General features: G+C 46.2%; 1 protein-coding gene across 2 annotated transcripts in view; it reads right to left on the bottom strand.

Moving 5' to 3' along the window:
* Window positions 1–440: 440 nt before the first annotated feature.
* Window positions 441–26977, bottom strand: part of LMF2 (lipase maturation factor 2) — a 75724-nt gene continuing 49187 nt past the window's right edge. For both annotated transcript variants that reach the window (XM_069229445.1, XM_069229444.1), the window contains exons 9-14: window positions 19697–19793; window positions 16120–16302; window positions 15860–16028; window positions 15308–15419; window positions 6449–6557; window positions 441–2008 (exon numbers count right to left, since the gene is read on the bottom strand). In XM_069229445.1, the coding sequence (XP_069085546.1) occupies window positions 1658–2008; window positions 6449–6557; window positions 15308–15419; window positions 15860–16028; window positions 16120–16302; window positions 19697–19793 (1021 nt within the window). In that variant the 3' untranslated portion in view covers window positions 441–1657. The remainder of the gene's footprint in view (window positions 2009–6448; window positions 6558–15307; window positions 15420–15859; window positions 16029–16119; window positions 16303–19696; window positions 19794–26977) is intronic.

Below are 26977 nucleotides of genomic sequence, written 5' to 3' on the forward strand. Positions count from 1 at the left end.
GCAATTGCGGCAGGCAGGAGGTAATAGTTTTGAGTCGCTCTGAGAGCAAAATGGAAAAAAGTAACCTGCACAAATGCTCTCAAGTGTGGAACGCCGCTCAACCTGTATGATTTCTGATAAGGAGGACAAACCAGAGCATGAGGGCAGGTAAGATACTACAGATCAGCAATAAGTTATTTTTAAGCACCTTCTCCATAACCCTATAACAATATAAAACATACCATTGCGTGAATTTAAGGGGCTTTGCCAGAAACGTACTTTTCATTTTGACTGTTGACGAGATTTCCAAGAGGCTCCTAATACCTTGTGCAAATTAAAGAGAGCTCAAAAGTGTTACATCCTTAGTGTATGCAAACGGAACTAAACTGGACAACATTTCAGGTACAGTTGTTCAAACCACAGGCAACTATGTCACTTTTCTCAATCAAGCTTGACAAACAAATGTTTGAGGTTTTTATTTAGAAAAAAAGTATAGGAAATGTTCTACTGAAGCAATTTCAACAAGTCGTGTCCCAACACACGGAGATAATTCTCCTAAAGCACATCGGCAGCATACATTAAAAAGTGGCCCTTGTGGCCATGCAAACTGTGGTTTCCCCTCCTTCACCCTGGCGGTGTAGTCTAGGTCCACAAACATTGGTCTGCAAACCTTCTGAACATAATCGGAACTTCCCAGTAAGCTACATAAAATGTTTCAAAAGTTCCATCTCCCTCCCACAAAAATATTCTGAAAATGCACCACAGTGACCAGAGTGCCAAATATGCGCTAAATCAGAGAAACATGAACAATATTTCTCTAGCGACCAGGAAGTCTCAGCAGAAGGTCACGTGAAAAGGACGCAGAAATCCAGCTCAACATAAGTCCAGCTGCAGCCTCAACTTTATTTCAAGATGTCTGATGGGAAAGGGCTTCGAGTTTAACAACTGCTCATTTAGCTGCTATACATGGTTCTAGAAATAAAATGTCATCACAACGTTGTTGGGATCCAAAGTCACTCGTGCTGTGTGGCTCCGAAGCCTTAGCTGTGACATCTTCCTGCAAAACGCTCAAGCTGGGATAATAAAAAGCATACCAAGCCAGTGAGTCATGGAGTAGAAATGTGTCCGGATGGAAGGGATGACAAATACAGCAGATTAGACTCAAGCCCCTTAAGTACCGACTTGACATGGGTGGTGATAAGATGAACATGGATGCATGGAATTTGTTGTCTTGCCTCTAAGAACCAAGTTCTAGATGTAAAAGATTACCACAGAATACAGTACATACTGGCCTACTGATCAATGCTCACAGAAAATCTTAGGACCGAGTAATGCAGTTAGAAATGGCCAAACTGGGCCCATGACTAGCAGAAGCATATGACTATAGCACGTAGAAGCGTCCTTGCAGAATAGGTTTTTCCACAGGTAGTGTCTCCATGTCCATTGATGAGATGCTAGGACTTGGCCCGGATCGCGTAAACTCTGCCAGAATCCACTATATCCAACAGAAGATGGCCACAATGGAGAAGACAGAAATAAAAGGCAGAAAGGCGGCATTCATTTTCAGCATAATGCATATATTACAATATAAAAAATATTGGCTAAAAATGATTGAGCCCAGAGTGTGATTGATCTAGCAGTAACGTCGGTTCCTGAATCCGGGCTGAAGGTGTGCAGACTAACTTTTTTCTGCTTTCTTCCTCTTGACATTCTTTAGACCATCTCCGGCAGCAGGCCTTTGCTTTGGTTCTGGTTTGTCCTCTGTTTCTGCTGCAGGTTCTTCTTTCTTTCTGGCTTGTGGGTTTTTGTCTCCTACGTTCTGTGCCACTGCAATGTCAGGCCGCTTTGGACTTTTTTGCTTGCTGGAAGATGCCAGACCCATGAGTGCTCTTAGAAGGCCGATTGTGGCTGTCGTGAGGAGAAGCGACCACAGCACAGTAGGTGCAGTGTACTGATGGATATAGTCCCGGACAGTCTTAAGTGCAAATGGCAGGGGTGCATCCGTAGCTCGCTTCAGAGTCCCTTTATCCTGCAGAAGAGTTAAAGATTGTTATATGCTGTATTTCGAAATGACAATTTATGCAGCAATGCAGTGGGTTAAGTGATCAGATTGATAATATAACTTTTCCTAAAATAGTCACCAGTACCTTTATCTAGTTATCGGCAGCATCTGCAAACTTTGATTTGTAGTTTTGTGTTCTCCAGTACAAAACCAGAGCGTACAAGCCCAGGCATCAAAATGGCTTTGAGCTATAAACCCAAAACCGGACAAAGGTGCATTTGATACGGTCAACCGACATTGCTGTGGATGTTCTTTTGGCAGGTTACCAACAGTTTAGGACATGGCAACCTTCCAATGTAGACAGAAAAGGTAGTTACAAAAACAAAAAACAAATTCATACCACTAAAGCTACGGTTGCTGAATATGTTCCCCAAAATTGCCAGCTCACCACTCCAGTCACACACATTTTCATAACAATAACGTAGCTATGCCCTAATGACCTAACATTGATAACTGCTTAGGTGAAGCACCATTTACACACGTGTGATCTGAAAGACAACAAGCTTTTATATTCAAGTACAAATTACATGTGACTTTTGTACTCAAAAAGCTGGATTCGGTCTCCGACCGGAGGACAAAGCTTTGAAACGTAACTTGTGCAGCAGTTTTGTGAGCCTGATGTATACGCCCCTATACTTCTGCACCTTTACATTCATTAGCCCCCATATTCAATCCCTTGAAAGGTTTAAAGTAGATGGGTGGGTTTAGGAGATGAGGCTTTATACACCATCACCACAAGTGACCCTAAAGGGAGAAAAAAGTTCTTTGTAATCCTTGAGGTCCATCAAAGGAAGCTTCCTTAAATTCATAAATCTAGACAGAATCCCTATGCATGGGATTATCAATCAAAAGCCCGGCGCTCCGATTTTCCACAGGCTCATGGAAATCTGAAAGCATCAATAATCACATCACCCATGTTAATCATTACAGTAAAGTAAAGCAGAGTAGACTACTTCAGGCTGTGCGTGAGGACAGTAGACACTGCTTTGCTAATGTATGTTTATCATGTGGCTTTCTATGAAAGAGTCTAGTTCTGCCATAAAGCAGAGTGCATGCTTTTTTACCTACACATATGGCAAGGCAACTGCCTAATGCTCCCCTTCTCCCCCAATAAATGATCACCCAATATGTCCATCGCGGATAATAAAAAGCAAGGAGGAGGCATGTGGAGAGGGAGAGGAATGGGACACGTCAAATGGCAATTGTGTCCATTTGGGGATTTAATATGAGAGTTAAATAAAAGAGGGGTTGCCACTGTAGGCTTGTCTAGTCTATGATAGAAGTACGCATTCTGTGTCACCACTAACATCTCAACCACCTCCAAAATATGCAGAACTCTGCAGCAAAACTCATCCTAGATCTTCCTATTTGCTCCTGCATCACCCCACATCTGACGCCTTCACTGGCTGCCAGTGCAAAAGAGATGCAAGTCCAAGGTCCTGACCCTCGAATTTAAAGCCCTCCGCAACATCGGATCGAATTACATCACCAAAGCCTGACTTTCCACCAACCCATCAGAGAACTCCAGGGAGCCCCCGTCACCCATGTCTCACGAGTCTGTTGAAGCCGCTGAGGAGGCTGGTCCTTCTCCTACCTCACCACCAAGGCCTGGAACTACCTCCCCCTCCACCTGCAAGCCACTCATTCCCTCTCTTCCCAACTTCAGGAAGAAGCTCAAGACCTGGCTCTTCGAGGAGAGGCCACCAGCACGCAACATCACCTCCCAACACCTGGATACCCCTCGGGGTGATAAGCCACACTCTACAAATACCAATTGATTGATTGTGCCCTTTGCTTAAGGCCACCTCTTATACCGTTTTAGCCTTGTGGACAGGAGTAAGAGAATCATGATTTTCATGCTACTTCCTGTAGCTCATACCATTCCATTTTCTGTGCTGTGTCGGCTCTAGCCTTGTAATCAGATCAAGGTGGCGCTACAAACTGACTGATGTATTGGGACCAGATTTAACTAGACTTTACCTGGGAAAAAAACCCTACCAAAATCTGGACAAAGACCAAGAATGTGTGTAGTACTTGGTATCCAGGATGTGCGTTAGCAAAGGAAAAATCTGCTCCTTAATGCGATTGCCCTAATCCCCACATTTTGAGGTAGTTGGTGGCAATCAATCCGAAAAATAATCTTTGCTGTTTCTCTCTACTTACTTCACCTTGTATCTTCTACCATTATCTTCTTAAAACTTTCTCTATCCCTACTTCTTAATGTACCTTTACCCATGCTCTTTGTCTCAGCTTTTTCCCTCTTCTATTCTCAGTATATTCAACAAACCTCACTCCATTTCCTCTGACTCACGACCTTGCTATTCTATCCCCCATCCCTGGCCTATATTTCTTATCTATCAATTTCAATTCCTCAATAAAAATGCTTTACATAAATGTATTTGAGATCACGTAGACTAACCTTCGGGACATAATAAGATTATGTATTCAAAAGTATCTACCTAGAAAGTTAAAGTAAATAGGAAAATAATTCAGGATCAAATGTGTCGAGTTTTAATACAACCACAAAGTAGGAATTAAAGTAAATGGATTACCGGATAACAAATCCTCCTAGTTTCTCCATGCAGGAGTGAAAAACCTCAGAAAATTGGTTACTAAAACTTCCATTTAAGATGCAAATTAAACAGATTAAAATATGTGATCTTTAAGGATTGGAATGCATGCCTTAGAAGCTGAAAACAATTACTGGTTGAACAAATAGGTAAAATGCACTAAAACGCTATTGTGTATGCTTTGCTTGCAAAAATGAAGTCAGCTCCTCCTCAGTTTGTACTCTCCCAAGCCCCTACATTCTGGCCTTTGTCTTCAAATATATAAATTACGTGGCTTCAGCTATGCCAAACTATGTATTGTGCAGGCATCTCAAGACCGGCCTTCTTACGAGTCTTCTTGGAGACAGCAGGCTGAAGACCAGGGGGAGGGATCAAAGTCCTTCTCAGTTTGTATTCAGGCTACCCTTAATGATACAGCTGCAGACACTAATTGTTCAACCATCACAATGATTTCTAAGTTGCCCTTGAGTTCCACCATCTCAACCACGAGGTGCACTCAACCGCCAGCCTGAATCCATGGTCCTCCGCCCATAATGCAAACACTCTGACTACTATCCCCACAGTCTAACGAGCAACCTGTTCTTGAAGAATTTCTAAAATACCAGCTTACAGAAAGTGTACCATGAATGACCAATCAAAACTGAGAATCTGCTGAAAAGGCTAGTTTGGAAAAGTCCACAACAAACCCTGAACTACATTCCAGGTCCTTTTTTCCCTATAAATCTAAGAATTTATTACACTCCTCAACAAAGTCAATTTTTTTTTTTAAAACTGGGCATACAAAAGGAAAATCTGTAAAAAAAAAAAAAAAACTAGAACTCAGTCTTCATTTAAATGTTGACAGTCTATTTTTCAATGCATGTGGGTAGAGGGACTGCAGGGGGCCAGCCGCAATAGTGATGAAACTGTTAAGGAGCTATGGTTTAAAACTAGGACAAGGAAGTGGGTAAAGTAGAGCGGAAAGTTAATAATAGAAAAGAAATACAGGGACATATGATGGATTTTAAGAAAGAGTGCAGAGACTAGGTTTTGGGGGAATGGTTTTACATGCCTGAGCAGAGCTAGCACCACAACAATGAATGCTGGGGAGGTGGGACGGGGACAAAAAAAGAACACCACCCTCCGAGTGTAAAGTCAAAAGAGGAGGTGAATTTGTGACAAAGTAGGATTGAAATGGAATAGGAGAAAGGGAGTGGGTGCGCAACAGTGGAGTGGGACAATTGCATTACTTGGTGCACAGGGAGGGGTATGCAATTAGTTCTCATGAACGCAATAAAAACCACACTTTTCTGTAAAAATGAATATTATGTGGTGTATCTTTAAAAAAAAAAAAAAAAAAGGAGATTCGTTCCATTTTGTTAAGCTGACGATTTGCAAGAATAATTTCACAGTAGTAACAGAATTTATCTGCAAAACTCAACTCACACGGTATGACCTTAAATCACTTTAAATGGGCATTTAGTTCCTATATAACTATCAAGTGTAGCCTAAGCATTTGCTAAAGTCATAAACATGCAAGTAAAAACAAACCACAAAGATATGCAAATCGTGCTCCCGGACTAGCCTGCAATGAGGGCCTTTATACTATGGGTCTGAATATAGATGCAGCTCCAAAAATGCCCAGGAGCTCTAGATGGTGCCTGCAGTATGTTACCACCACTTGGACACCCCGGTAGGGGTACATCCAACTAGAAGCTCGGATATGCCTGCTTGCCAGGGGTTTGGGGTGGCTTTACCCCTACAGTGTTGCAAGTCTAGTTTCAATACAGTCTTGGAAGCGACTGCAACATCTGCTCAGTCATTCAAACAAAAAAAATATATAATTGGCCTCACTTACCTTTAGACCGTGTTGTACTAGCATTGCCTCAAGCTTGGCATCACCTAGATACACAGTAGGATAGAATTCTTCTACATGCTGCCTCCTCCACCACTGTCTGGGCAGCTCTCTGTAGAGGAAGAGATAGTGGGCGAGAAAGTAAACAAAGATGTCACTTTCGAGAACTGCCAGCACTTCTCAAATCTTATTTCAATGCCTTTTAATTCTGCACTGCTAACAATTCACCAGCAAAATCAAAGAATAATGCAAACATATTTATGCCTCTTCCTACCACAAGCGTACCACTACACATGCTCTGAAAGAAGCTCATCTTCCCTGATCCAAGCCATGACAGTAAATTGACCCAAAAAGACTGGCAAATGTCAGTATGTAACGATGTGCTCCATGCACAGTAAACCAGTACATTGTTTCTTTTAAGGGCTTATGGGATGTGTGTCAGGAAGACATACCTCAACAGTCTAATGTCAAATTTCCTCGCTCTCCCCGAGGAACTAAGCCCCAACAACCCATTGGGGCTTACCATGCCAAGTCCGAGGATGTGTGTAACTCTTGTCCAGTGAACAATAACTTTAAATCTAAAGCGGACTCTCAGAATTCATGGGGTGGAGTGCGTAAGATTCTGCACTACCTTTCTGAAGCATATTTCCACATTATGACAATATGAGATTCAAGAAAAAGGCTGGACACAACCAATAGAAGACACTTTCGTTTATATGAAGTGCTGCACGCCCTCTTGAATTAAGTGTAGGAAAGGGCTCTTTTTAAATGATAACCTCCCCCACCTCCAAGTTTTAGGATTCATGGTGTTTTCCTCATCTTTGTAGTGCACTAGGCACTGCTGTCCAGGCCCCAGTACATGTGCTTTGACCCACAAAGTACATGGACAATTGGCTAATGCACTACTGCCTCATTTAACTTACTTATAAGTACCTAGTATATGGTACCAGAGGTACCCCCAGGACTAGTGAGTTAAATGTCACTAGTGGGACTGCAGCACTTAATTGTGCCACGGCTACAGTGACAAGGTGAAACATGTTGGGCAGCTTTAAAACTGTCAAATTTACGAGGTAAAGTAAACCCTTTTGCCGGGTCATATCCTTTTTAATACTAATAAACCACCCATAGGGAAGGTCTTGGTAGCTCACCAGGCAAGGTGCTTACTGCTAAAAAGAGCATGTTGCTTTTGTGTTTAGCATGCCCAGACAGTGAAAACACAAACTTGCCTTTTTCACTGTAGCAAAGGATGGTAGCCCCATTGCGCCAAATGCTAACTTTCATTTGGGATCACCAAATATATTACTCCATGGTATCAAATTAATCATTACATTAAAAACAGACTCATTGCTGAGATTAGATTTAGAGTAACTTTTAATAGAGAGGTGACCACTTTGTCAAACCTCTGGTAGCATTTCATGTGTATCTGCAGCAGTTGTCAACCCATGGATGTGCCCAAGGTTCCTAACAGGGGAAGAAAGCTTGCATCATCTTGGATTCAGGTGGAGAGGGATTCTGGGATTGTTAGGTGTCCAAACCACCATTAAGTGTTGAAAATTAGGAAGGGCTGCCTCGTGGAAACCTTTGCCCCGTTGGCTAGAGTCCTACCATTCCACACATGAAAATATTTCATAATAGAGGCATCCTGGACCTGCAGTTCCCAGGTCTCTATTGGACTGGAAGAAAGCAGGAGGACTGCTGAGCTGCTCCCTGGACCCAGCAAAGAGAGGTAGCACAAAGGACTGAACTTCACCTTTGAGGGTCGCTTGCAGGTCAGCAGGGGCACTCTGGTGGGAGGTCCGGGTAGTTAATGAAGCCCCTCGACTGGGGTGTCCTCCTGGTTCTTCAGTCCAGAATGGACTGTCCTTCTGGGTGTCAGGCATGAGGTAATCAGTACCTAGGGCTATTGCATGGTCTGGCCCCTGGAGGGCACAGTGCCACCAAACTTGGCACACTGGCAGGGTTTGTCCTCACGGTCCAACGGGAGACGTTTGGTCTGGCTCCGGCGTCCGGTTCCTTGGCAAGCAGCCAGTCAGTGAAGTGGCCTTCACTTGCTCTTTGGTTCCTAGGTGTTGCAGAGTGAAGCATTCACTATGGGGGAAAATCCTTGGAAATTTTTGAAGAGTGAAGATCCCCTGAGAGTGTACTGTATTTAGTGGGTCTTCACTCTTCAAAAATTTCCCATTCATAGACCTGTTGCCGCATCCTGCTAAGCAGGTCAGCATAGCCGTTGTCTGTCCCCAGGAGATGTTCCACTAACAAGTGAATGTGATGCCGAATTGTCCTATGCCAGATTGCCTGAGATAGGTAGGCCCCCAAACCCCACCCAGTTTCTGCAAATAAAACATAGCTGCTATGTTGTCAGTCCGACCAAGACGACATTGCCGTGGGGGTGAACCAGAAAATCTCTCAGTGCTAGATGAATGGCCTGGAGTGCCAAGTAATTGATGTTTAGGGCTTGGTGGTTGGAGTCCTATAGTCCTTGTATTGATAGGTTGTGTAGGTGAGCACCCTAGCTTGCGAGGGATGCGTCAGCTGTGAGAGTGACTTGGGGAACAGGGTCTAGAAACAGCCACCCTTTTGTCAGATTGTACGGATTCCACCATTTCAGAGAGTAATGAATGCGGCCATCTACCAACGCTAGATCTTGTAGCTGACACTGTGAGTGAGACCATTGGCTTGCCACACACCAATGCAGCGGACGCATGTACAGTTGTGCACGTGGCACTATGGCAATACAAGATGCCAATTATCTGAACTGTTCTTACTGTTATCTGTTGGTTGGGGTGTGCCTGTTGCAGCAACGTTGTTATATTCTGAATCCTGAGTGCATTTGTGTAGGCTAACCCTAACTGTGTGATTAGACCAGCTCCTAGATCTGGCTGCATCGGAGATTGATGAAGAGGGGATTTTTGTATGTTGATGGTAAATCCTAACTGGTGAAGGAGATGGTGTTGTTTGGGTATGCTGTATGCACAGCAGGAGTGAACTGGACTTGATGAGCCAATTGTTCAGATACAGGAAAACGAATACTCTGTCTGCGTATATGTGCTGCAACTACTGCTAGACATTTTGTGAAGACATAAGGTGCAGTTGTTACTCAAAAAGGGAGTACTCTGAAATGAGAATGCCTTCCTTGTATTACGAATCTGAGGTATTTTCTGTTGGCTGGATGTATTGTGATGTGGAAATCTGCATCTTTTAGATCCAGTGCAGACCATCTCCTTGCTGCAGTAGCGGTATTACTTCCTGGTGGGCCACCATATGAAAGGGCTCAAAATGGGATGTGGTAATTTAACGGTCTGAGATCTAGAATCTTGCAAAGTGAACCGTCCTTTATACGAATAAGGAATTATTGTGTATATAGTCCTGTCCCCCTCTGATGAATACGGACTAGATTTATGGCTCCTTTCTGAAGGAGAGCTTGCACTTCCTGATTAAACAATCATAAGTGTTCTTCAGAGAGTTTGTGTTTGCAGAGTGGTGTGTTTGGAGGCGGGTTGATGAGCTCCAGGCAATAACCATGTTGGATAATATCCAACACCCACTTATCTGTGGTGTTTTGCCAATTTGGAAAAAACTGTTGCAGGCCCCCTGACCGGTGTTGAATGACTGGAGAGAGTGATAAGAGTAAGTGCTTTGACATGGAAGGGGTGGCACGAGTGGAGACGCCCTTGCCTCAACCTTTTGAATGGTTTCCCCTATATGTGCCTCTAAAAAAAATCTCTAGAAGAGTATGTTGAATGGTGGTGCCTAAAAGAGGTAGAGGGATCTGACGCTGACTGTATTTTGCCCTGCTTGAATACAGGTCTACAAAAAGAACCACAATTAGTGGGTGTAGGAAGCTGGCATGGTGTGTGTGGTGGGTACCTAAGGTACTTACACCTTATACCAGGTCCAGGTATCCCCTCTTATTGAAGTGCAGGCAGTGTCTAGAAGTCAGGCTCTCTAGAGGTAGCTGTGAATGAGCAGCCAAGGATTATCCAGGAGACATGCAAAGTTCAAGCAATACCACTGTAGTCATTCAGCACTTACACACATGAAAGAAAACACTAATTTGTACAAAAATAAAGGTATTTTATTTTTGGAACAATACCACAGAATACAGGAAGGAAAACGCACTAACAAGAGGTAAGTAATACACTAAATATATACATTAGTAATCAGAAACAGGCATAAAAAGGTTAGAAAACAGTGCAAATAGCAATAACCAATAGGGAGAAGCACAAACCATATACTAAAAAAATAGAATGCGAATACACAAGCCCAACCTAGGTAAGTAAAATGTCTAGCGGGGAGCTAGGAGTACTAGAAAACCAGAGGTCTGTAACACAGTATCCCCCAGTGACCAGGAATGCAGGAGTAAATCACGGGATTTTCCCCAAACCACCCAAAAGGAGGAAAAGAAGAAAAAGAAGCCACCCAGACAAGACTGCAAGAAAACCAGCAGTGGATTCCTTACGAAAGAAGTCCTGTGGAGAGAAGGGGCCAAGTCCAAGAGTCACAGTTGAGTCCAGGAGTTGGTCGACTGTGATGAAGAACAGGTCAGCACTGCAGCCTTGGAGCTGGAGAAGAGTTCCTGATGGATGCAGATGCCCCACGCTGGAATTAGGATTGCAGGAGGGTGTTGGTGCTGGAATGCCACCAACAAGACTTGGCAAAGGCAAACTCGCGGTTAGTGGAAAAGTTGTGGTGTCGGGGATCAGCAAGGCCCAGGAGGACTCCACCCAGGAGTGGGGAGTAACCAGAGACCCTCAGTGTCGCAGGATGCCAGAGACATCAGGAGCAGAGGCTGCACCCACAGGAGCCCCACTGAACGGGGACACAGGAGTCACAGAAGAAGCCCACACAGCAATACAAAAGAGGATCCCACGCCGCAGGAGAACCACGCAGGAGGCTGTGCTTTGCAGGACGGAGTGCTGGGGCCTGGAGTTACACGTCTGCTGAAGATCCCTTGAAGGAGATGCAAACAAGCCTTGGCAGCTTCAAGATGTGTGGTGCATGGGGGTACAGTCCTGCGTCGGAAGGCCCACCCCCCCCCCTAGACTTCAGCATGTTTGTAGCCTCTGGGGTCCCCCAATAGGAAAGCATTGGGAGCCCTACGATGTGGCTGCACCCCAGCCACCCCTGCGCCTCTGAGGGTCTGTGTTTAGTGCTGACCTGTGGCCCCCACAGTGCTCGTCTAAACCCCTCCACATCTGCCCTCCGAAGGTGCAGGTACTTACCTGCAAGCAGGCCTGATTCAGAGTGTCCCCAAGTCTCCACAGAAGCCTATATTAAATCGACCTCAACTTAGACCTCTGAACCCAGCCGGCCCTGTGTTGCTGGTGGTGGGCGTTGGGGTTAACTTGAACCCACACCTGTGGACATCGTAACCCCCGCAGACTGGAACTGTAAGTCTTGTACTTACCTTGAAACCGTGCTAACTTTCCTAACCTCCCCCTGAACTTTTTCTGCCTCTGAGGAACCCCCGGACTCTGTGCACATGATATCTCATTTTGATATAGTATATACAGAGCCAGCTTCCTACACGGGCGTCTTGCACAATCTTCGTTCCCACCTGGAGCGAGTTGAGATGCAATTGATAGCATCAGACAAAGACGCCACAACATCGAGACATCGCTGTCCACAAAGCACACCTCCCTATTGGCAGAGTACAGCAACCTTGCGGAACCGGAGTACCTTTTTCTAAGAAGATAGGAGCGTGCACACCAATATATAGAGGGGGCAAGCAGCATGGAGAATGACTTTTCCAACCCCACAGGGGCTCCTCGTACATTGTCAAGTTGCTACTACCAGACAGCACACAAACTACATCTTTTATGTTACTACACACATTTATACACCACCAGACTCATGCGACACCACCTCTCTCTATGAAGTGGCAATGGTATGGACCACTAGGGCCCACCAGCAATTCTTAGCCAAACCCATCTCCTGCGACAAGATTATTCAAGCCATTGACTCCGGATGGCACAAAAGTCTCTGGTCTAGATGGTTTCACCAGCATTTTTTGTAAACAATTTAAACACCTCCATGCGCCCCCTCCCCCCACCAGTCTCCTGGCCATGTACAGTACAGCACTGACAATGGGCTCTCTGCCCCCGTTACGCGCAGCTGTCATCACCCTCCTTCTCAAACCCAGCAAAGGCCCTCATAACTGCAGTTTATATCTTTCCTTATTGCTTTTATATTTAGAATTTGTTTTCCCCAAGGTTCTTGAAAATCAGCTCTCCCTACTTATGGAACTCATCTCACCGGTGCAGTCTGGCTTTGTCCCACACCATTCGACCTCTCTGAACCCAAGTACCATCTTCTAAGCCCTCAATCATATTTCACCTGATATGCCCGCCATAGTGGCGTTAGACGAAGAGAAGGCTTTTGATTCTTTGGAATGGCTCTTCTTGCATGCCACTCATGCCCAGTTAGGCATAACATCACATTTTACCTCTAGGATTAAATTATCATACTCCCAACCCACAGCTCGCATTTGCGCCAACGGCTACCTGTCTGGACCTTTTAACGTTACGAGAGGCAGACAGGGATGCCCACTCATTCCCCTTTTCATAATTGCAGTGGACCCCCTGGTCCTCCTCCTTCAGGAAGTCGTGGGCATTGCGGGATAAAGTTCCACAATGGCTCACGACCTTTCATTATATGTCGATGACATTATGCTTTTTGTCAGGTATACCACTGACAATCTCCCACCACTCCTGCGCAAAATCAACCGCTTTGGGACACTTTCGGGCCTATGTATTAACTGGTCCAAACCAGAGTTGTTTCCGCTCACTGATTCCACCACTTCGTTCCAAAGTGGGTTTCCGTTATCTTGGTGTACAGGTACAGTAAAATACCTCGATGTTATGCTCAAAAGGGACAAGGAACAGGTGATTAGACCTAATTACGGTCCTGCCATCGACAAACTGATGTCCCAAAATGACTACGGGCTGCTGCTCCCTCTTTCGATGGCTGGACACATCGCTATCATAAAAATGATCATACTCCCACAATTGTTATACCTTTTTAATATTCCCATTCCGCACACCAACAAGTTCGTCACGCTGCATGGTCTTCTCCTAAAACTGATATGGGCGGGTTGGCGCCCAAGGGTGGGTTGGGATGCACTGGTGCAACCACTCAAATTTGGAGGGTCTGAGTGCCTCACATGCAACTTTACTATTTGGTGGCTTAATACCAATACGCCTACCATTGGTTTCCCCCAGACTCCCAGATTCCTTACAAAAAAACCTGAAACCGATTTAGCGTTCCCAACCTCATTTGCATCCATATTCCCTACTGGACACCCACTAGACCCCGCGAAAATTCAATTGCTCTCTACCACTAGCAGGACCTGGAGATAACTGATTCGCTTCCTGGGGGTCCCACTTATAATCCCTAAAGTTGTCACTCTTCCAACCCTTGGATGCCCATAACCAACAAGTAAATAGTACACTAAACCCTTCAAAAACATGCACTCCACACCTTTGCTGATATGTTCCTGCAGGTCATAGGTCATTTAGTGGACATAACAGATGAGGGCTGCTTTCCTGCGACCACCTGGATGTATTGTTTCCTTATGCACTGCATCCTAAATGCTACCCGCACCACGATCCGGAAGTGTCCATTAGCCCCACTTGAATGTCCTACTGACCTCACTCATTGCTGACGAGAGCGGACGACGACTAGTATCCAAGCTTTACCATATATGTGTCGCTCTACTCCCCTCAAAGTTAAACGTCAACAGGTTTGGGCATCTAACTTGGGTCACACACTCTGTGATAAGATATGGTCAGCCTGCTGTACACAGACACGCCTGGTCTCTGCTAACCACCACCACAAACTTCTGCATTTTCTATTTCACTGCAGAATGTATGGCATGCCCAGCTTCCTTGCATGCCTGGACCCCTCGAGATTCCTAGCTTGCCCACAAGGCAATTCCCCTGAAATTAGAAGCCAGTCTCCCTGGCAGCCAACTCGCCATGATCTACCTTCTCTACCCACATATGCACAAACCCTGCTGGGAACACTTACACCTGCCCCCACTGCACGTCTAGCCTTATACTCATGATGTCTTAACTACGGTCATGTATGCACCAAATATCCATTTCTAACTTATTTGACCAACAGATCTACATTATAATTGTATTTTTTGTATTCCGTTTCCTATATGAAAAAAAGTCACAAATAAAGCATTAAAAAAAAAGTTCTGTACAGAAAGAAAAAATGATTTAAAAAAAAAAAAAGTAAATTTCCCGCCCCATTAAAGAGACGGAAGATTTTCCTACCTCCACTTCTGGGTGATATCCTAATGTCGTATATAAATGTAAAGAAACAATATAATCTCTCTCCTGCCAGTCCTGACTGCCATAAAGCCTATCATCTCAAGTAAACTTGTTAACCAGACAGCGAATCACCTAACTAAAGTGCTTTAGTATAGATCATTAGTCCAGCATGTGTCAGTAGTTCACGTCTGGTCACTTATCGAGATCATCACTAAGAATCAGGCTGGTAAAAAATATTAGGGTGACTAACAATGTTGAAGTTGGTATATGCCTTAATTTATTGGAAGATTTTAACTATCTGTTGAGATACCGCAGGCTCCCACATCTGCAGAGAGTTATAAAATTACCACGTTCTTACAATTGTGCATATAGCTGAAGAGCAGAGAGAACAGCTTAATAATGGACAGATCTTATTCTCCTCTTTTTTGTGCAAACATTCAGAACATAGCTTCAACTGCACCTCGCAAGGACACTCCGAGAGGAGAAAGTCTCAAATCTCAGTAACCATCACAAACATTTCAGTCTTCCTCACATAGGTCTTCTGCTTGCACTACACAGTTAAATTGACACTGCATTTCCTTACCCTTTCTCATCAGCTTCTGTGAACCAGTATTTGTAGAGCTGGGCTCTGATGTATGTAGGAGCTCGGGAACTGAAAGGATATGAGGATTCCTCCACCTGCAGCAGGTTGATCACTGTCAGGAAACAAACCATGGCTGAGCGTGAAACCCTGCACACACACCTGCATGCTTTAATTCAAGAGATCCTTTCACTGGCACAAATGGGCAGAGCTTGAGGGACTTGCTGGTTGCAAAACAAGAACGATGCCCATGAGGGCCTCGAGTGCTAGCAAAACAAGAAATACGGCTGAAGGACCAGGCAGATCTCATTTGTGTTTATAATACAAGTTTACTATAAAAATCTCTTGGTCTAGTCTATACAGGGAGACAGAGAGAGAGGCACATCCCAAATCCATATTCAAACCAAATTTCTGTATTTAGGGAGAAAAAATCTATTTTTCTATTTTCACCACAAGGGTCACAGATATGTATCTTGCCGTCTTTCCATCCGTGTTCCATCCAGGTTTCCAAAATAAAATTACAATACACTGTGCTATCACCGTACTGTGACTTACCATCTTTCTTCCCTTGTAGCAGTCTATAGACAAAGCTGGTAAACCAAGGACTTTGTGACTGATGTCCAAGAGCCGCAAACCACATCTGCCAGTCAAGTCGAGGCTGGTGAGGAGCCACAAATGGTGGTGGGGCACTGATGTTTCCTGGTTTGTACATAAACTCAATCTCCTACACAGGAAAAGGCAATCCAGTAATTAGGGAAATGTATATAAATAAGGGGGAGGGGGTTAAATATATGCACAGACACAAACAATACTACCTTCCAGGATTCATTGTCGTAGCTTCCTTCAACTATGACCTCAGGACGGCCCCCTACTCCAGTCATTCTTCTGAAGAGCCCATAAGAATTTGTCAACTGGTATCTGTCCACCAAACTGTACATTTGGTGGATGCTAGGCCAAAGCTTCCCATTAGACTCAAACTCAATGTAGGTATAGGGCACCTGCAACACAACAGCCATAAACGATCAGTCAATAAATGGTATCTTTGGAATGGCCAATACATGCTTTGCACAGAGGCGCACAAACTGCGAACCCCAGGCTGAGGAACAAGCACAAACACAAAAGTATAATCCTGTGTTCTCAGAACAGTAATAACCTACACAATGCACAAGGGCAGTATGTGAATCCTCATGCCAGGTCACATCATGAATCAACTGAAGGCATTATGCTGAGAGACACAGGCAGGTTGGACACGCCCACTATACACAGGAACACAATGGTGTGATCATTAAATGTTTGTGCTCCAGCATACTGTGCATGTGCCTAAAAATGTGATCCAGCACCCCCCCCCCACCTGCCTTCAAGTCATGGCCAGCCAGCACATGACCATCAGACAAGGACAAAGTACTGTCTATCGCAAGCATAGGTTAGCAAATGCACCACACTTGTACAGATCATTCAGTAAAAATAAGAGATGTCAACTGACACCCTCAAAAGTAACCGATGCTAGCTTCCTATACAAAACAACCATGAATGCATGCCAAAAGGACAATGGTGCCCTAAAAGAATACATGTCAATTTAAGGGACCAGCTCATACTCCTCTCGTTTCCCCAGCATAAATACATATATGCCACAATATGCCCACTACATGACCAGCTGAAAGAATGGTCGTTTTGCACCCCTTCCACCCCTGCCCCCCCTCGGACCGCCCGTGGCATCTAATGATGCCAGCGCGCAAAAGGCCTTTAGTCCAAACTGGGGAGAGGGGGGCAGAAACCACTTAGGCACCAGGGATTTCTGTGTGTGCGGGCGGGGCATCCACTTGGGCAAGGGTCACTCCCCATGGGGGCACATTACTGTTGGCCTTGTCTGCCCCCCTTGGGGGCAAATCGGCCTAATTAGAATAGGCTGATCTGCCCCCAGGGGTGGCAGAAACCACTTAGGCACTAGGGATTGGTGTGTGTGTTTTGTTTGGGTGGCAGCCCCTGGGCAAGGGTCACTCCCCATGGGGGCACATTACTGATGGGCTGATCTGCCCCCATTGTGGGTAGAAATGGCCATTTTTGTAAGGCCCACCTGCCCCCAAGGGGGTCAGAAAGCCCACCAGACAAGAATGTTTTTTTTTTTTTTTTAAAAGACCAAGTTTTTCTTTTTTTGGGGGGGGGGGGGGGGGGGGAAAGGAAGTCAGATGCCAAGGAATTTAAAGTAGCGGGGTGGTGGCTACCAACCAGTATGGGGATGGTTTTGCCCCCACCCCAACTGAAGGGGGTAACAGTCTTTCAATTTTGACATGTTTTTGGCTCTTCCCTGTCACAGGCATTTGGCCCACCTACACAAGCAAGGTATCATTTTTACCAGGAGACTGATGCAACGTTTGGTGGTAGGAAATTTGTCCCGGGCGGTGATCCCACACAGAAGTGTGGGAAAAATGTGATTTTTTTTTTTAGCTAAATTTGAGGTTTGCTGAGGATTCCACACAGACAGTCACTGCAGTTGGTGCCTGCGGATGCAGGAAAGTGGTTACTTCACTCCAAGGAAGATTCCTTCTTGTGCAGACTGAAGACTTGCCGCACTCAGAGGATACACAGCTGGGAAAATGTTGCAGCTGCTGGAAGTAGCCGGAACAGTGTTGCAGAGGACAACCCTAAATATAGCCCTGGAAGGGGGACTGGTCACCTAGCAAGGTGACCACTTATCAGGAGGGGGCTGTGACGTCACCTGCCTGATCTGGCAACTCAGATGCTCTCAGAGGCCTCTGCCCACCTTGAATTCAAGATGGCAGAATTGAGGGGCCATCTGGAGAAGCTATGGGCACCACCCCTGGGGGGGTGATGGACAGGGGAGTGGTTACTCCCCTTCCCAGTTTCACGCCATAGCAGGGACAGGGGGTCCCTGAACTGGTGCACTTGTTTATGCAAGGAGGGCATGAAATGTGACCTACAAAGCATATCAGTGGCTTGGGAGGCTACCCCTCCCAAGCTAGGCAACACCTATTTCCAAAAGGGAGAGGTTGTTACACACCCCCACCCAAAGGAAATACTTTGTTCTGCCTTCCTGGGCTTGAGCTGGTAAAGCAGCAGGTGGGCAGGAGGCTGTCTGAGGGGTGGCAGCAGCGTGGGCTGCCCAGAAAACCCCATAAGACTGGTAGATGCAATGCTGGGGGGTCTCTTAGGAGCCTCCAGAGTGCATGGAATCATACATCCAATACTTGCAACAGTACTGGGGTATGATTCCGACATATTTGATACCAAACATGCCCAGGTTCCGAGTTACCATAAAGTAGCTGGACATAGGTAGTGACCTATGATCAGTACACACGTGAAATGGCTTTCCCGTACTCAAGAAGTCCAGGAATATGGAGCTACAGTTTGTGTGGGTGAACTGCTCATGCAGGGGGTTCCCTCACATACAGGTACCTGAACCCTGCCCTCTGGGGTAGGAGGGCCTACCTTAGGGGTGACCTGGTGTAGTGACCTTAAGTGAAAGGGTGCATGCACCTTTTCACACAGGCTGCAATGGCAGGCCTGCAGACAAGCTGCAGCCTATGGGGAACCCCTGCTGCCCCAATGCCTTGGGTACCTGCGCACCACATACCAGGGACTTATAAGGCGGCACCAGTATGCCAAATGTGGCGTGTGTGGTCCAAGCAACCAAATTTAAAAGGGAGAGAGAGCACAGTCCCTGGGGTCCTGGTTAGCAGGATCCCAGTGAACACAGTCAAATCATACTGGCAACAGGCAAAAAGTGGAGGTAACCATGCCAAAAAGAGGGTACTTTCCTACAGCAACCACTTTTTCCAATGGCCTTGTCAAGGTAAACTAAATTTGAGATGGGTCTGCAGTTCTCTAAAGCTTCAGGGTCAGAGCTCACTTTTATTTTATTAATGTTATACTCCAATATGCTGTCTGTACTTATGGTAGCTTGGATATACAACCTGCTGAAGAGAACAAATGACTAAAGCTTGGCCAGTAAGAAGCTAATAGAGGAGTTATTTTTACTATTGAAGCACATAACTGGTCACTGAAGCAGAGTGTTAGGCGCAGTTGTTTAAGGCACTTCACTCTTCCACGTTTAATAGGCAAGAAAAAAATATGTTTTGTATAATTTGGGAAGTTATGCTGTACTAGGTCATTTAGATTTAGCTCCCTCTAAGCAATACCCCTTTCATTCCTAGGCATTACCTGGCCTCTCCCTGGTGGTATGAAGATTCAAATTTGCCATGGATTTTAAGCCTCTGATAAATAAAACTGGTTAATTTTAATATACTTAAAAAGTGCTGAACATTACAGTTTAAGGTGATTACTCTGCAGTGATCTGGTGACTGCTTTTCCATGCTGTGATAAGAGGTGAGCTGCTAAACGTTCTGCATTTGAGACTTTAAAGTAAATACTTACCAAGCTGATGGCAAACATGCTCACAGCAGCTGCAGAAAAGATAGCCATCTGCAAAGTTGTCCACAGCTTCCAGAAAAATCCCCAAACACAGGCACACCTAAAATGCACAGTGAGCAGTAGTATTAAAAAACTGCAGTCGCTACACTAATTTCATTGACATTAAACATATTATTAATCAAAAAGGTAAATCTGAATTAGAAGGATTAGCAAGAAGCTGGCACACCAGAGTTTAACAGTTCTCAAAACTAATGGTATATCAGGTCATGCTAATCCTGTTAACTAGGCAAGCAGGGCTCCTATATAGCCTTTGATAAAGGACATTAATACAGATGTAAACAAGAAATCACACCTAACGCATCATCAATACAAATTACCACAATCTACGTTATGTCCAAGAGGTAGAACACTGATAGATCTATATATTATCTAGTGGAGGTCGCTGTTAGGTAGTTACGGGTAGGTCTGCTTTTCCACAGAAAGAGATTTTCTTTTGGGACACTAAAAGAAATGTGGCCTTGTTTGACGAATCTTCATGAAACTTTCCAGAAAAAAACGTTCATCCACCTCAGATCCTTCCTGAAAAGTTTTGGGGTGATCCATCAAGCAGGAGCCAAGAAAAAAAAAAAAAAAAAAGGGACCCCAAAACACAAAGTCGCCATGAATTTCCCATCTCTTCTTCAAGACAAACTACATAAAAATGCTGGCCACAACTATACCAAATTCGGCCAGGAGCTAGATCTTGGTCTGCAGATTGTGCTTTCTGTGATGTGGTGTAAATTCGTTTAGTAGTTTGCGAAATTAAGGGTAACAAATAATTGTATATTTTGTTTCGCTTTTAAGAAATAGAGCGTTTCGATTGGCACACATAGTGTACTTTCCTTTTGGCTATCTCGCTCCCACAGGAGTCAGACTCCAGCAAAAGCAAGCGCTCAAATTGACTGCCAGCAACATGAGAAAAAAAAATATATATATGCCAAAAAAAGGAAGAATATGGGGCGGTGCGGCCCCCTTTATAGAGCCTACCCCCAGGGCCAATATTATTTATGGCAAGGGAGTCATGCTGCCTTCCTCCCTGTGCCTTGAGAGGCCCCAAGGAGCCAACCCCTGGAAAATAGGAAGGGGATAGGAGGGGGGGGGGCAAGAGGCCTCCCTCCCCAACCCTGAATAGGCCCTTGGAAGCCCACTTCCGGGGCAGGCTCACCAGTTATGTACCAGGGTGCGCCCTCAGGGGACATACCGGTTTCTGAAACCTGTGTCGGCTGTCACTTGATGGAAGCATTTTTAAATCTCCCACCAAGCAGGACCGAACACCAAGTCTGCTCCCATCCACGGTGACAGGACTTTAGGGAAACAGATCTAAATATTGCTACTGCTTGTAGGAAGCAGCATTATTAGCAGCTCGCTGTACTTGGGAGTAATGGCGGCTCCTGCAGCATGCTGGGGCCCCCTACCGAGAATATGGTGGGTGCCTTTGGCTGGCACCAAGCAACTCCCCTTTTGTTGAGCCGGGGGCTGGGATAACCTGGGCCAAATCGGGGAGGGGCAATAGGGTCTCATGCGTGAGATTTATTGTCGGCAAAGGGTCTGTGTTTTGACTATTCTGGTGCCTCGAAAGAGTATTCCGTGCTCCATTTCAGAAAATTCTTCCTGCATGTTTGAACGCGAGGATCTACTTTGTTGACCCCTTTGCTGAACTGGCTGTTTGCGTGCCTCTACTGTTGCTGTTTTATGATACTTTGTGTGATGTCGGTCTTAGATTCCTGTACGAGTTCCTCCACTTTGATCTGAGCAGGGGTGTTTTGCCTAACCACAGAGTTGGTGTATTCCTCAGCCATGAAAGGTGACAGTTGGTATTTAGCAGAGTGTATCAATTTTTAGTCAGCAGGGCTGTGCTCCTTCCCTGGTTTGTGAATTATCTTGAAATCATTATCCATCAGTCTTACTCCCCACCTTTCAATGCGTGGGAGAAATTTGGCATTCGGGTTGCCATAGATATAGTGACCAGCGCCAGGCTCCTGCTCGCTTATGCCACAATTTTCCTCAGGGAGTCACATGCCAGCTTGTGTTGAGTGTAGGAAGTTGGCTCTGTATGCACTATTTCAAAATAAGGAATAGTATGCACGGAGTCCAAGGGTTCCCCTTAGAGGTAAGATAGTGGCAAAAAGAGATTATACTAATGCTCTATTTTGTGGTAGTGTGGTCGAGCAGTAGGCTTATCAAAGGAGTAGTGTTAAGCATTTGTTGTACATACACACAGGCAATAAATGAGGAACACACACTCAGAGACAATTCCAGGCCAATAGGTTTTGTTATAGAACAATATCTTTTCTTAGTTTATTTTAAGAACCACAGGTTCAAATTCTACATGTAATATCTAATTTGAAAGGTATTGCAGGTAAGTACTTTAGGAACTTTGGATAATCACAACAGCATATATACTTTTTACATAAAACACATTTAGCTGTTTTAAAAGTGGACACAGTGCAATTTTCACAGTTCCTGGGGGAGGTAAAGTAATGTTAGTTCTTGCAGGTAAGTAAACCACCTACGGGGTTCAAATTGGGGTCCAAGGTAGCCCACCGTTGGGGGTTCAGAGCAACCCCAAAGTCACCACACCCGCAGCTCAGGGCCGGTCAGGTGCAGAGTTCAAAGTGGTGCCCAAAACGCATAGGCTTCAATGGAGAAGGGGGTGCCCCGGTTCCAGTCTGCCAGCAGGTAAGTACCCGCGTCTTCGGAGGGCAGACCAGGGGGGGTTTTGTAGGGCACCGGGGGGGGGGGGGGGACACAAGTCCACACAGAAAGTACACCCTCAGCAGCGAGGGGGCGGCCGGGTGCAGTGTGCAAACAAGCGTCGGGTTCTCAATAGGATTCAATGGGAGACCAAGGGGTCTCTTCAGCAGTGCAGGCAGGCAAGGGGGGGGCTCCTCAGGGTAGCCACCACCTGGGCAAGGGAGAGGGCCTCCCGGGGGTCACTCCTGCACTGAAGTTCCGATCCTTCAGGTGCTGGGGGCTGCGGGTGCAGGGTCTTTTCCAGCCGTCGGGATTTTAGAGTCAGGCAGTCGCGGTCAGGGGGAGCCTCAGGATTCCCTCTGCAGGCGTCGCTGTGGGGGCTCAGGGGGGACAACTTTGGTTACTCACAGTCTCAGAGTCGCCGGAGGGTCCTCCCTGAGGTGTTGTTTCTCCACCAGTCGAGTCGGGGTCGCCGGGTGCAGTGTTGCAAGTCTCACGCTTCTTGTGGGGATTGCAGGGGTCTTTAAATATGCTCCTCTGGATACAAAGTTGCAGTCTTTGTTGAACAGGGCCGCTGTTCTCAGGAGTTTCTTGGTCTCTTGGAAGCAGGGCAGTCCTCTGAGGATTCAGAGGTCGCTGGTCCTGGGGAAAGCGTCGCTGGAGCAGTTTTCTTTGGAAGGCAGGAGACAGGCCGGTAGGACTGGGGCCAAAGCAGTTGGTGTCGTCTTTCTTCTTCTGCAGGGGTCTTTCAGCTCAGCAGTCCTCTTCTTCTGTAAGTTGCAGGAATCTAAATTCTTAGGTTCAGGGGAGCCCTTAAATACTAAATTTAAGGGCGTGTTTAGGTCTGGGGGGTTAGTAGCCAATGGCTACTAGCCCTGAGGGTGGGTACACCCTCTTTGTGCCTCCTCCCAAGGGGAGGGGGTCACATTCCTATCCCTATTGGGGGAATCCTCCATCTGCAAGATGGAGGATTTCTAAAAGTTACAGTCACTTCAGCTCAGGACACCTTAGGGGCTGTCCTGACTGGCCAGTGACTCCTCCTTGTTATTCTCATTATCTCCTCCGGCCTTGCTGCCAAAAGTGGGGAAGTGGCCGGAGGGGGCGGGCAACTCCACTAGCTGGAGTGCCCTGTGGTGCTGGAACAAAGGGGGTGAACCTTTGAGGCTCACCGCCAGGTGTTACAGCTCCTGCCTGGGGGAGGTGATAGCATCTCCACCCAGTGCAGGCTTTGTTACAGGCCACAGAGTGACAAAGGCACTCTCCCCATGTGGCCAGCAACATGTCTCGAGTGTGGCAGGCTGCTAGAACCAGTCAGCCTACACGGGTAGTTGGATTAAGTTTCAGGGGGCACCTCTAAGGTGCCCTCTGGGGTGTATTTTACAATAAAATGTACACTGGCATCAGTGTGCATTTATTGTGCTGAGAAGTTTGATACCAAACTTCCCAGTTTTCAGTGTAGCCATTATGGTGCTGTGGAGTCCGTGTTTGACAGACTCCCAGACCATATATTCTTATGCTACCCTGCACTTACAATGTCTAAGGTTTGGCTTAGACAGTGTAGGGGCACAGTGCTCATGCACTGGTGCCCTCACCTATGGTATAGTGCACCCTGCCTTAGGGCTGCAAGGCCTACTAGAGGGGTGACTTATCTATACTGCATAGGCAGTGTGAGGTTGGCATGGCACCCTGAGGGGAGTGCCATGTCGACTTACTCGTTTTGTTCTCACCAGCACACACAAGCTGGCAAGCAGTGTGTCTGTGCTGAGTGAGGGGTCCCCAAGGTGGCATAAGATATGCTGCAGCCCTTAGAGACCTTCCCTGGCATCAGAGCCCTTGGTACCAGGGGTACCAGTTACAAGGAACTTACCTGGATGCCAGAGTGTGCCAATTGTGGAATCAAAAGTACAGGTTAGGGAAAGAACACTGGTGCCGGGGCCTGGTTAGCAGGCATCAGCACACTTTCAATTCAAAACATAGCATCAGCAAAGGCAAAAAGTCAGGGGGTAAGCATGCCAAGGAGGCATTTCCTTACACAACCCCCCCCCCCCCCCCCGAACGGAAGAGGATGAGACTAACCTTTCCCAAAAGAGTCTTCATTTTCTAAGTGGAAGAACCTGGAAAGGCCATCTGCATTGGCATGGGCAGTCCCAGGTCTGTGTTCCACTATAAAGTCCATTCCCTGTAGGGAGATGGACCACCTCAACAGTTTTGGATTTTCACCTTTCATTTGCATCAGCCATCTGAGAGGTCTGGTCAGTTTGAACTAGGACGTGAGTACCAAAGAGGTATGGTCTCAGCTTCTTCAGGGACCAAACCACAGCAAAGGCCTCCCTCTCAATGGCACTCCAACGCTGCTCCCTGGGGAGTAACCTCCTGCTAATGAAAGCAACAGGCTGGTCAAGGCCATCATCATTTGTTTGGGACAAAACTGCCCCTATCCCATGTTCAGAGGCATCTGTCTGCACAATGAACTGCTTGGAGTAATCTGGAGCTTTTAGAACTGGTGCTGTGCACATTGCTTGTTTCAGGGTGTCAAAGGCCTGTTGGCATTCTACAGTCCGGTTTACCTTCTTGGGCATTTTCTTGGAGGTGAGTTCTGTGAGGGCTGTCACAATGGATCCATATCCCTTCACAAACCTCCTATATTACCCAGTCAAGCCAAGGAATGCCCTGACTGGAGTCTGGGTTTTTGAAGCTGCCCAGTCCAGAATAGTCTGGATCTTAGGCTGGAGTGGCTGAACTTGGCCTCCACCTACAAGGTGTCCCAAGTAAACCACAGTTCCCTGCCCTATCTGGCATTTGGATGCCTTGATAGAGAGGCCTGCAGATTGCAGAGCCTTCAAAAACGTCTTCAGGTGGACCAGGTGATCCTGCCAGTTGGAGCTAAAGACAGCAATATCGTCAAGATAAGCTGCACTAAAGGACTCCAAGCCAGCAAGGACTTGATTCACCAACCTTTGGAAGGTGGCAGGGGCATTCTTTAAAGCAAAGGGCATAACAGTGAACTGATAATGCCCATCAGGTGTGGAGAATGCTGTCTTTTCTTTTGCTCCAGGTGCCATTTTGATTTGCCAGTACCCTGCTGTTAAGTCAAAGGTACTTAAGAATTTGGCAGCACCTAATTTGTCTATCAGTTCATCAGCTCTAGGAATGGGATGGGCATCTGTCTTGGCGACAGAATTAAGTCCTCTGTAGTCCACACAAAAACCTCATCTCTCTCTTTCCATCTTTGGTGTGAGGTTTGGGGACTAAGACCACTGGGCTAGCCCAGGGGCTGTCAGTGCGCTCAATTACTCCCAATTCCAGCATCTTGTGGACTTCCACCTTGATGCTTTCCTTAACTTGATCAGACTGTCTGAATATTTTGTTTTTGACAGGCATGCTGTCTCCTGTGTCCACATCATGGGTACACAGGTGTGTCTGACCAGGGGTAAGGGAAAAGAGCTCAGCAAACTGTTGCAGGACTTTCCTACAGTCAGATTGCTGTTGGCCAGAGAGGGTGTCTGAATAGATCACTCCATCTACTGAGCCATCATTAGGGTTTGATGACAGAAGATCAGGGAGAGGCTCACTCTCAGCTTCCTGATCCTCATCGGTTACCATTAACAGATTCACATCAGCCCTGTCATGGAAGAGCTTAAGGCGGTTCACATGGATCACCCTCTTGGGGCTCCTGCTTGTGCCCAGGTCCACCAGGTAGGTGACCTGACTCTTCCTCTCTAGCACTGGGTAAGGGCCACTCCATTTGTCCTGAAGTGCCCTGGGAGCCACAGGCTCCAAAACCCAGACTTTCTGCCCTGGTTGAAATTCAACCAGTGCAGCCTTTTGGTCATACCAAAACTTCTGGAGCTGTTGGCTGGCCTCAAGGTTTTTACTTGCCTTTTCCATGTACTCTGCCATCCTTGAGCGAAGGCCAAGTACATAGTCCACTATGTCTTGTTTAGGCTCATGAAGAGGTCTCTCCCAGCCTTCTTTCACAAGAGCTAGTGGTCCCCTTACAGGGTGGCCAAACAGAAGTTCAAAGGGTGAGAATCCTACTCCCTTCTGAGGCACCTCTCTGTAAGCGAAGAGCAGACATGGCAGGAGGACATCCCATCTCCTTTTTTTCTGGGAGCCCCATGATCATGCCCTTTAATGTCTTGTTGAATCTCTCAACAAGGCCATTAGTTTGTGGATGATAAGGTGTAGTGAATTTATAAGTCACTCCACACTCATTCCACATGTGTTTCAGGTATGCTGACATGAAGTTGGTACCTCTGTCAGACACCACCTCCTTAGGGAAGCCCACTCTGGTAAAGATACCAATGAGGGCCTAGGCTACTGCAGGGGCAGTAGTCGACCTAAGGGGAATAGCTTCAGGATACCTAGTAGCATGATCCACTACTACTAGGATGTACATATTTCCTGAGGCTGTGGGAGGTTCAAGTGGACCCACTATGTCCACACCCACTCTTTCAAAGGGGACCCCCACCACTGGAAGTGGAATGAGGGGGGCCTTTGGATGTCCACCTGTCTTACCACTGGCTTGACAGGTGGTACAGGAGACACAAA

The sequence above is a fragment of the Pleurodeles waltl genome, chromosome 4_1, assembly GCF_031143425.1.
Source record: "Pleurodeles waltl isolate 20211129_DDA chromosome 4_1, aPleWal1.hap1.20221129, whole genome shotgun sequence".
In the NCBI taxonomy this organism is placed as follows: Eukaryota; Metazoa; Chordata; class Amphibia; order Caudata; family Salamandridae; genus Pleurodeles; species Pleurodeles waltl.